Raw genomic sequence first — 10,579 nt, forward strand, 5'->3', positions numbered from 1 at the left:
TCTCTAAGACAATTTGCTACATCTTACCTTTCTACTTGAAAGAAGGAAACAGACTCCACATCCAGAAACAGGTTCCAGCCCATATACTGGGTGACAAGTGAATATCTCTGCCCTGAGTGAGGCCTGAAGCAGGAAGTCAGGGCTGCAATACAAGCAGCTCTGCTACTTGGGTCAGATGATCTGGTAAACCCTATGCTGTTGGAGGTGTTAGTGTTGGGGAAAGACCCAGCATAACACATAGGTAAAGCAGGGTGGGAGCTACACAACACAGACCTCCGCCACTGGGGAACAAGGCCACGCCATCTGCAATGGGAACTTACATGCTTTTTGCAAAGAGTTCTTGTTGTGTTACAGGGACTGAGTATAGACGGAATTCTTGATTAGAGGTTGCTAAGTAACCATGTGTCTGGAACTGTCCATTATGAGCTGGATTCTGTCAGACCCACAGAGTCATAAACTCAGGCAGCCCCAGCAGCAGGCCCAAGTAAAATCAAAGTTGTGCATCTGGGATCAAGGCTGGGTAAGACCAGGAGACGTGAGGTAACTGTGAGCAGGTAGACCAGACCATGTCCCCATTGCTTGAATACCAGCACCCACCCCCTCAGATCATTCCTAGGACTATGTCCGGCTCCTAGTGATCAGCTGAAGGAGTAGAAGAAGCCTGGACATGAGTTGCGGAGAGGTTAGCTCAGTGTGTGGATGCAGGTTGAATGAGCAATGGCTTAATTACACTCAGGGTGGTAGGACAGTGACTGCAGGCATGAAGTTAAAAGATGCTTGCTCCTTGGATGAAAAGCTATGACAAACCTAGATAGTGTATTAAAAAGCAGAGGCATTACTTTGTTGACAAAGATCCATGTAGTCAAAGCTATGGTTATTCTAGTAGTCATGGATGTGAGAGTTGGATTGTAAAAAAGACTGAATGCTGAAGAACTGATGCTTTCAAATTGTGGGGCTGGAGAAGACTCTTGAGAGTCCCTTGCATAAAAACAAGATCAAACAAGTCAACCCTAAATCAACTGGAATATTCATTGGAAAGACTTCATCATAGTTGCTGTATTTCCTTCCTTTTCTTTATGCTCCATTCTCTTGCTCAATATGTACATGACTTAAAATGATTGTTCTAGCCCTGACTAAACTTAACATTTTGGTTCAAATGCCATCTATGGAGTCTCTCTGGTTTTTAGTTCAAAGTATCAGTAGATGGGGAAACAGTGGAAACAGTGGCTGACTTTATTTTTGGGGGCTCCTAAATCACTGCAGATGGTGATTGCAGCCATGAAATTAAAAGACACTCCTTGGAAGGAAAGTTATGACCAACCTAGACAGCATATTAAAAAGCAGAGACATTACTTTGCCAGCAAAGGTCCATCTAGTCAAGGCTATGGTTTTTCCAGTGGTAATGTATGGATGTGACAGTTGGACTATAAAGAAAGCTAAACTCTGAAGAACTGATGCTTTTGAAGTGTGGTGTTGGAAAAGACTCTTGAGAGTCCCTTGGACTGCAAGGAGATCCAACCAGTCCATCCTAAAGGAGACCAGTCCTGAGTGTTCATTGGAAGGACTGATGTTGATGCTGAAACTCCAATACTTTGGCCACCTGATGCAAAGAGCTGACTCATTTTAAAGCCCCTGATGCTGGGAAAGATTGAAGGCAGGTGGAGAAGGGGATGACAGAGGATGAGATGGTTGGATGGTATCACTGACTCAATGGACACAAGTCTGGGTAAACTCCGGGAGTTGGTGATGGACACAGAGGCCTGGCATGCTGCAGTCCATGGGGTCGCAAAGAGTCGGACATGACTGAGCTACTGAATTGAACTGAACTGATCAAAAATGAAAATATTACAAGTTCTCTATACAGCTAAGACATTGGCTTTTTTTCTAGATCATCCTTGACTAGAGAAACAGAGAGAGAGACCTGGAATTTAGACATAAGACACAGCTGTCTCAGTTTGCACTTGCTTCACTCATTGCTGTGTGTAGCGTTCTTATGGAAGGAAACAGAAAAGAATTTGTAACATTAGTTTTGACCCTAAATTAGAGTTGGAAAAATTACATCTAGTCCTGCTAAAATCTGTACCATGTTCCATTTTCATCTTGACTTCCTTACGTTTGAGAGAGCTTTCCTGCTTTGGGTGGTTTGATGGGACAATGACAAAGATTAGGGTACCTTATTTTTTTTTTTCCTGACTCTTCTGCGCTATCAACCAGAATTGTATTGAAAACAGGCTCCAACATATTTTAAGGAACATACTTATTTACATGATGCAATTTTTCCTTAAAGTCAACTTAGGCAGAATGGTTGATCTGTTCCAGGGAACATGGAAATCCATTTCTTGTGAAAATTTTGAAGAATATATGAAAGAACTGGGTGAGCCATATTTACTTGCATATCACAGCCAGTAAAAGTGGGAGTTTTGACAGCACAGAACTTGCTCTGTGTGAACCTCTTCCTTCAGTTTTTCACATAGAAACAATAAATATTGATTTAGCACCTAGATACAGTTCTGTGCAAAACTACTTGAAATTGACATAATCCCTCCTCTCACATTGTCTACCCTTGATTTGCATAGATAAATACACATGCGCCATATACTAAATAGTAAATGATTTCAATAAGTTATTTAAAACAAAAAATCACATTTAAAAATTAATTAATTTTTAATTGGTGTATATATACTTCAATATAAAATTGGAGTATAATTTTTAATTGGAGTATAAACTTTGTGTTAGTTTTTGCTGTACAGCAATGTGAATCAGCTATATGTACACATATATCCCCTCCATCTTGGGCCTCCCTCCCACCTCCCCTAACCCACGCCTCTAGGTCATCGCAGAGCGCTGAGGTAAACTTCCTTTGCTATATGGCAGTTTCCCACTAGCTATCTATTTTACACGTGGTAGTGTATATATTGGGCTTCCCAGGTGGTGCTAGTGGTAAAGAACCTGACTGCCAATGCAAGAGTTGCAAGAGACACGTTCAACCCTCGAGTCAGAAAGATCCCCTGGAGAAGGCATGACAACCCCCTCCTTTTTTGCCTGGAAAATCCCATGGACAGAGGAGCCTAGCGGGCTACAGTCCATCGAGTTGCAGAGTCAGATACGACTGAGAGAGTATATACATCAATGCTACTCTCTCAATTTGTCCCACCCTCTCCTTCCCCACCTGTGTCCACAAGTCCATTCATTATTATTTTGAAAAATGATCATTTTGTAAATATTTGCTCTGTTCCTTTTGAGGATCGATCTTGTGTTCCAGCTTCTGATGACTGCTGGCATTCCTTAGCATGTGGCCATGGCACGTCACTCTTTGCTCCTAGAGTCACGTTTTCTCCTGGAGTCTAATATCCCTCTTCCTCTTCTTAGAAGGAAAATTTCTTGGACATTTCATTTGGACATTTGTGACTACATTTGTGGTCCACCTGGACAATCCAGGATACTCTCCCTATTTCAAGAGCCTTAAATTAGCCCTAACTGCCGAGTCCCTTTCGGCATATAAAGCAACATTCATAGGTTCCAGGGTCTGGAATGTGAATATCTCTGGGGACCATTTTCCAACCTATCACATTTTGTCATCATGTTTCACAATATGAATTCCATGAACATGGACATGTTACAGTGTCTCCCCAGTGTGCCTCCTCTTAGAAATTTAACTTACGTATTGAAGTATATGTGATACTGTTTTTATAGAATACACTCTGACATGTACTGCACAAATTTCTATGTGCAATCATGTTCACAACAGCACTATTTGTAATAACAAAAAATGCAAACAGAAAAATGGCCATCAATAGGGCATAAATAGCTAAATATCAGAATTTACATACTATGAAATATTATGTAGCTATGACAAAAATGTATGCTTATATGTACTGACATGGAAACTCTCCAAAACATACAGATATAGGGGAAAATCAAATTGAATAACAATTGTTATAATAAAACATTTGTATTTTTTAAAATTCTATATATAGTGGTGATGGTTGCATAATATTGTTTATGTACTTACTGACACTTAATTGTACTTAAATCGCACTTAAATGTACTGCCATTTAAAATGGCTAAAAAGATAAATTTTATGTTATATATATTTCACAAGAGTAAAAATACATAATAGATAGAAACAAACCCTATACATGTGAACATAAAAGAATGTAAGAGAATAAATGAAGATCTGGAAGAATTCATGCCAAAGGGTTTAGTCTCTATGTAAATGAGTGCATTTTTAAAATAAGGAAATGGTTCATATTTTTAAGCAAATTTTCAGAAGGGTCCATGAAACAATAGGATTAATAGCTACTGGACCAGAAAACATGACAGTTGTTAGATCAAAACTGGAGATCAGTTTTTTTTTTCTGTAAAAAATACCCTATTTTAACATATAATGGTGGTGCTACTAGCTTAGAAGTTTGAATTCAAGCAGAGTCAAATCTGTTTAGCTCTAAAACCTCCTAATTAGCATATACAGCTAACGAGAGTCTTGGGAGACAACAACAGATTTAATCACTGTGTCCTTTTATCTGTTTTCCAGGAATAGGAAGAGCCAGCAGGAAACTAGGCTGTCTGGCAAAGCCCACTGTGACCATCATGACAAAGGAAGATCTGATCACTATAAAAACCAAAAGCATCTTTAAAAATAATGAAATCTCCTTTAAACTGGGAGAAGAATTTGAGGAAACCACACCAAGTGGCCATAAAACCAAGGTGAGGCCTTCAACATTTTCAGATAAATTTAATTACGAATGTTAACTTTGAAATCTTCCCAGGTAAGTAAGCAATTATGGTGAACATATCTAAAGTATGTTAGATAAACTTTCGGCTTAAGCCTTGGTCTGAGGAACTCAAATTTTAATATACATACAAATCTCATGACATATTGGTAAAAAAAATGCCTACTTCCAGGTTCCATCACCAGAGGTTGTGGTATCTGGGACCAGAACTGAAAATGGTGTTTTTAACAATTCTTACGCAAATATTGAACAGAAAACACTTTCAGAATCGTGTTTAGACCTCAGAAACAAAACTCTGCCTTTCCATTTTGTAGCAGTTTTCCATACATGGATTTACAATGAATAAAAAACTTGTGTTAGTTGGCATGCATGCGTGTGTAAGTATGTGCATGCTCAGTCAAGTCTGACTCTTTGCAACTCCGTGGACTGTAGCCCACCAGGCTCCTCTGTTCATGGGATTCTCCAGGCAAGAATACTGGATTGGGTTGCCATTTCCTTCTTCAGGGGATCTTCCTGACCCATAGATCAAATCCATCAAATCCAAGTCTCTTGTGTCTTTTGCATTGGCAGGCAGATTCTTTACCACTGTGCCACATGGGAAGCCCATTAGCAGGTATGGGTGAGGTTATATCACAGTAACAAATTATCCGCAAGCTCTCAGTGCTTACACAATCGGAGTTCTAACTCATAGTACATATTCAGTGTTATGGTGGAGTTGGAGAAGTTTCTTTGTGGAGGAGGAGGCTGGAGATGGGGGCATAGAGTATCTGTCCCTCTTAATTTCTCCAGGGACCAGGCTAAAGGAGATTCAACTAACCTGTAGCTGGACCATCTGAAGTTTGTGATCTCAGTCAACAAAATAGGGAAAGAGACACTAGGCTTTTTATTGTCTACACCTGGAGTTGACACACACTTTCACTCATGGGCTCCAATTTCAATATACAATTTACCTATGTTACACAATTTATTTATATTTTTTGTTTATTGTCTGTTCCCCCACACTAGGATATAAGCTCTTCCAAGAAAGGATGTCTTGTCTGTTCTGTTTCACAGAACCTAGTGATGTTACATAATATTAATATTTGCTCAATAAATATGTATCATTTGAATGAAAGCACTCAATAGATTGTTAAACAATATGGAGAGTGAAGTCCTAATAAAAGGAACTGAATACCACATTATCAGATTGCTGTTAAATAATATGAGACTTCACATTCTTGTATAATATCAAATGGGAGAATTTTGACCAAAAAAGTTTAATAAAGATGTCTATACTAAATTAAAAAAAAAAAAAACTACTAGAACAAAAAGACTGGAAAGTATAGAAGTGCAGAAAGGAAATTTGGTAGCTATCATTATCTCTATCACAGGACAGACTGTAAATAATTTTGGTAGAAAACCCAGCTCAGTGGATGCATAAACTCAGATGTAAGCTTTTCCAGTAGCCATGTATGGCTGTGATAGTCAGACCATAAAGAAAGCTGGGTGTCACAGAATGGATGCTTTTGAACTGTGGTCTTGGAAAAGACTCTTGAGAGTGTCTTGGACAGCAAGGAGATGATCAAATCAGTCAATGCTAAAGGAAATCAGTCCTGAATATTCACTGGAAGGACTGATACTGAAGTGGAAGCACCAATACTTTGGCCACCTGATATGAAGAACTGACTCATTGGAAAAGACCCTGATGCTGGGAAAGATTGAAGGCAGGAGGAGAAGGGGACGACAGAGGATGAGATAGTTGGATGGCATCACCGACTCAATGGACATGAGTTTGAGCAAGCTCTGGGAGTTGGCGATGGACAGGGAAGGCTGGCATGCACAAGCTATCCATGGGGTCGCAAAGAGTTGAACACAACTGAGCAACTGAATTGAACTGCAATAGAGTTTAACAGAGTTATCTCTAAACTTTGAGGAGCAGGCTGCAAACTCTGGCTCAGGATTGTGTGGGTGTAAATCCCACCTCTGCCACCAATCAAGCAATCAACTGTGTGACTATGAGCAAGTCACAGACTCATGGTGACTCAGTCATTTCATTTGCCAAAGGGGATAATTATAGAGTGTGTGTGTACTCAGTCATGCCCAGCTCTTTGTGACACAGTGGACTATAGCCCTTCAGGTTCCTCTGTCCATGGGATTATCTCGGCAAGAACACTGGAGTGGTTTATCATTTCCTCCTCTAGGGGATCTTCCCAACTCAGGAATAGAACCGCACCTCCTGTGCCTCCTGCATTGGCAGGTGGATTCTTTATCACTGAGCCACTTGGGAAGCCCAATAATTATAGTACTTATGTCGTAAGGTTGTTGTGAGAATTACCTGAATATGTTAATACTCTTGAAGAATGCCTCACACACAATAAATAGTGCTACAAAAGTGCTAGCTACTGTTGTTGTTACAATTATTATCATTTCTATTTATTATTTATTTTACTATTATTATTATTGCTTTACTCTCTATTGCCATTTTATTATAACGCATACAACTCAGGAACAACAAAAGGGAAGAAATGCATAAGACAAGGTATGTGGGAAATGGTTTGAAGTTTCCATACCCCTCCAGGTACACAACCTTCCCAGCACACTAATATGTTCATCAGGGCTTCCCTGGTGGATCAGTGGATCAGTGGTAAAGTATCCACCTGCCTTTGTAGGAAACATGAGTTCAGTCCCTGGTCCAGGAAGACCCCACATGCTGAGGAGCAGCTAAGCCCGTGCTCCACAATTATTGCATATAACCACAGCAACCACAACTGCTGAGCCCACACACTCTAGAGCTTGTGTTCCACAACAAGGGAAGCCACCACAGTGAGAAGCCCTCACATCACAACTAGAGAGTAACCCCTGCTTGTTGCAACTAGAGACAAGCCCGAGCAAAGCAGTGAAGACCCAGCACAGCCAAAGATAAAGACATAAACTTATTAAAAAAATAATATGTACATCAATCAGAAGCTCTCCAAATCCCATCATTTTTCACTGTAATACATGCCACACCATTTTATATTCCCACAACACTATAATTATTTTTATATTGTTGGAGTAAGAAGAGGAAATGGGATCTTACATTGGGAGTTTGAATTAGCTTCACATATGTTTTTAAAGTTGAAACTCACTTGTGATTCTTTACACAAAAAGATAATACTTGGCCTGTACAATAAATATATTTTGTAAAAACTTTACTTACTCCTGAAGGCAAGGTTTAGTTTTTACTCTTTTAAAACCTGTTCCCCCAGAAGAATCAGCCAACAAATTTACTGTTGATAAAGTCTCAAAATAAACGGAATTGTAAACACCATTCTAAAACTACCTGAGAATACCACAACAGCTGAAAAGAATTTGTCTCCTGATAAAATTTTAGAGTTCATATGTCACAGTCTGAGCTGAATTTGGTCTTGTCTGTGTTTCAGAGTATGGTAATCTTAGATGATGACTCCTTGGTTCAGGTTCAGGTCTGGGATGGCAAAGAGATCACCATAAGGAGGAAGCTGGTGGATGAGAAAATGGTGGTGGTGAGTGAAGTGTTTCTCATTTTTTTCTATCTAACACCTATATATGGGCTTCCCAGGTGGCTCAGTGGGTAAAGAATCCACCTGCAATGCAAGAGATGAAGGATATGCAGGTTCGATCCCTGGGTCCAGAAAATTGTCTGGATGAGGGCATGGAAACCCACTCCAGTATTCTTGCCTGGAGAATCCCAAGGACAGAGGAGCCTGATGGACTACAGTCCATAGAGTCTCAAAGAGTTGGACATGACAAGCAATTGAGCATGCACGCAGTAACTGTATATAAAATCATGCAGCTTGTTCTAAAACAATAGGAGTGAATGTAATTTTTCTTTTTCCTTTTGCTTTATAAGAATGGGAATGGGGGATATTGGCAGATAAATATATGATCATAAAGATTAGAAAATGTGCAAGCATTGAGAAATTAAAAACCTAGAGAGAATTTAAAAAATTGTCTTGCCTAATTTTTGGATTGGTGTGGAAGCCAAAACAAGCAAGTATTTGTGCAAGAAAGATTTCAGTAGGGATTGAGAGTTGTTGCTGACCCTTTGCTCCACACCAGGGTGAATTTCTCAGTTTTCCAGATCAACACCAAGCGAAAGCATGAAAAGGAAATTTAAACTAGAGAGGCAAAGCTTAAGTACTGTCTGTTTGATGTCTAGATCAATTGACACAAGTAAAAACTAACACTTAATGGCTACCATGTCCCCATGTTTTCATGTATTATTTAACCAATCTACACAATACTCCTGTGAAATAAGATTATTTAATCCATTTAATGAGTGGGGAAATTGAGAATCAGACACTGACTTACCTGAGGATATTTGGCTGTGAAAATGTGGTGGTGCTGGGGTTAAAATCCAGGTTGGCTTAATTCCAACATCTACATTTTTTTAGTCTATCCTGCTCCTCTCAGGATGACTTCCCCAGTCATCTTTTTTGACTGTACAGAATGGAGGGAAACATGTTCATGATTCTCCTCTTCTCAAACCCTACCTCCACTAAAATGAATAAAATGGTAGTTCTGGACACAGTATAAAATAGTTCTTTCAAAGGAAATATAAAAAAAAATCTATCCTCATTTCTTAATGTAAGGATATTTTTTTTCAACAATGGAGTACATTCCCTTATAAAATAGGAAGTGGAAGACTAAGGATAATTGATTTTATTGCTTTCTATAAGACCTTAATCACTAAACAGATAGGTTTAATAGTTCATTAGAAAAAATATTAGATTCAGAATCTGAAGACATGGATTTCCATCTCTGTGTTCAGTTCTTATGTGACTTTGGAAAAGTCATTCAGCTTCTCCAAGATTCAGTTTTCTTGCCTTCAGAATGTAGGAAAAAAAATTTTGGATAGAATTAAATACCATCATGTGTATATCAGTGCTCTGAAAATCATGAAATACTGTATTGATGTATATTATTATTTGAAAAATATAGAATATCTATAAAATGCTTCAGTGTAGGCACTTAAAAATGTTTTAATAAAGATTTCAAGTTCATATAAGGAAACTTTTCCTGTATATATACCTGTATACGCATATACACATATATTTACACATTGTGTCATATATATCATATATATTGTGATTTATATACGTATGTATATATACTCTTACTTTAGTAGAATATTACTTTATCACAAGTGAAATATTCTATTAATGCCAAATCTTATATATGTATACATGGCAAAATCACTCAGTGAATAGTTTTGATTTATAGTTGTCTATAGATTTCTTTTCCAGATTTTTAAGGAATGTATGTATGCATAGCAATTAGTCTGCCTTTTTCTAAATGTCAGTTTCACCAGCAGTACTGAAATATCTTATCTTTTGTTTGTCTTCAAGGAAAGTGTGGTGAACGATGTTACCTGCACACGAACATATGAGAGAGTACAAACAAACCCAGTCTCAAACTCTTAGGTACTCTCAAACTGTGATCCAAACTGCCAAGGCTGTTTAAATAAAAATATTATGACAGCTAATATGAGAGAACCTTTGTGAAAATGCCAACAGCTTTGGATGCCATGTTGAATACGCCTGTACCATAGAGTACTTTTCATACTGTTCATGGGGTTCTCAAAGCAAGAATACTCAAGTGGTTTGCCATTCCATTCTCCAGTGGACCACGTTTTGTCATGACCCATCCATCTTGGGTGACCCTACCTGGCATGGCTCATAGTTTCATTGAGTTAGACAGGGCTGTGGTCCATGTGATCAGTTTGATTAGTTTTCTGTAATTGTGATTTTCATTCTGTCCTGCTCTCTGATGGATAAGGATAAGAAGCTTATGGAAGCTTCCTGATGTGAGAGACTAACTGTGAGGGAAACTGGGTCTAGTTCTGA

At 38.7% G+C, this 10,579-nt stretch overlaps 1 protein-coding gene across 1 annotated transcript; it reads left to right on the forward strand.

The window, feature by feature from the left end:
• Positions 1–2,301: 2,301 nt before the first annotated feature.
• Positions 2,302–10,300, forward strand: FABP12 (fatty acid binding protein 12). The gene is made up of 4 exons (XM_006068050.3): positions 2,302–2,374; positions 4,535–4,707; positions 8,135–8,236; positions 10,082–10,300. The coding sequence occupies exons 1-4, from the start codon at positions 2,302–2,304 to the stop codon at positions 10,154–10,156; spliced, it is 423 nt and encodes a 140-aa protein (XP_006068112.3). The 3' UTR covers positions 10,157–10,300.
• The last annotated feature ends 279 nt before the right edge of the window (positions 10,301–10,579 follow it).

The sequence above is a fragment of the Bubalus bubalis genome, chromosome 15 (assembly GCF_019923935.1).
Source record: "Bubalus bubalis isolate 160015118507 breed Murrah chromosome 15, NDDB_SH_1, whole genome shotgun sequence".
Lineage (NCBI taxonomy): Eukaryota > Metazoa > Chordata > Mammalia > Artiodactyla > Bovidae > Bubalus > Bubalus bubalis.

Coding starts and splice junctions, on each gene's coding strand:
- FABP12 (XM_006068050.3), top strand. CDS start 2,302: ATGGTTGATCTGTTCCAGGGAACATGGAAATCCATTTCTTGTGAAAAT. Junction 2,375..4,534: donor AGAATATATGAAAGAACTGG/GTGAGCCATATT, acceptor TCTGTTTTCCAG/GAATAGGAAGAGCCAGCAGG. Junction 8,237..10,081: donor TGGATGAGAAAATGGTGGTG/GTGAGTGAAGTG, acceptor TTTGTCTTCAAG/GAAAGTGTGGTGAACGATGT.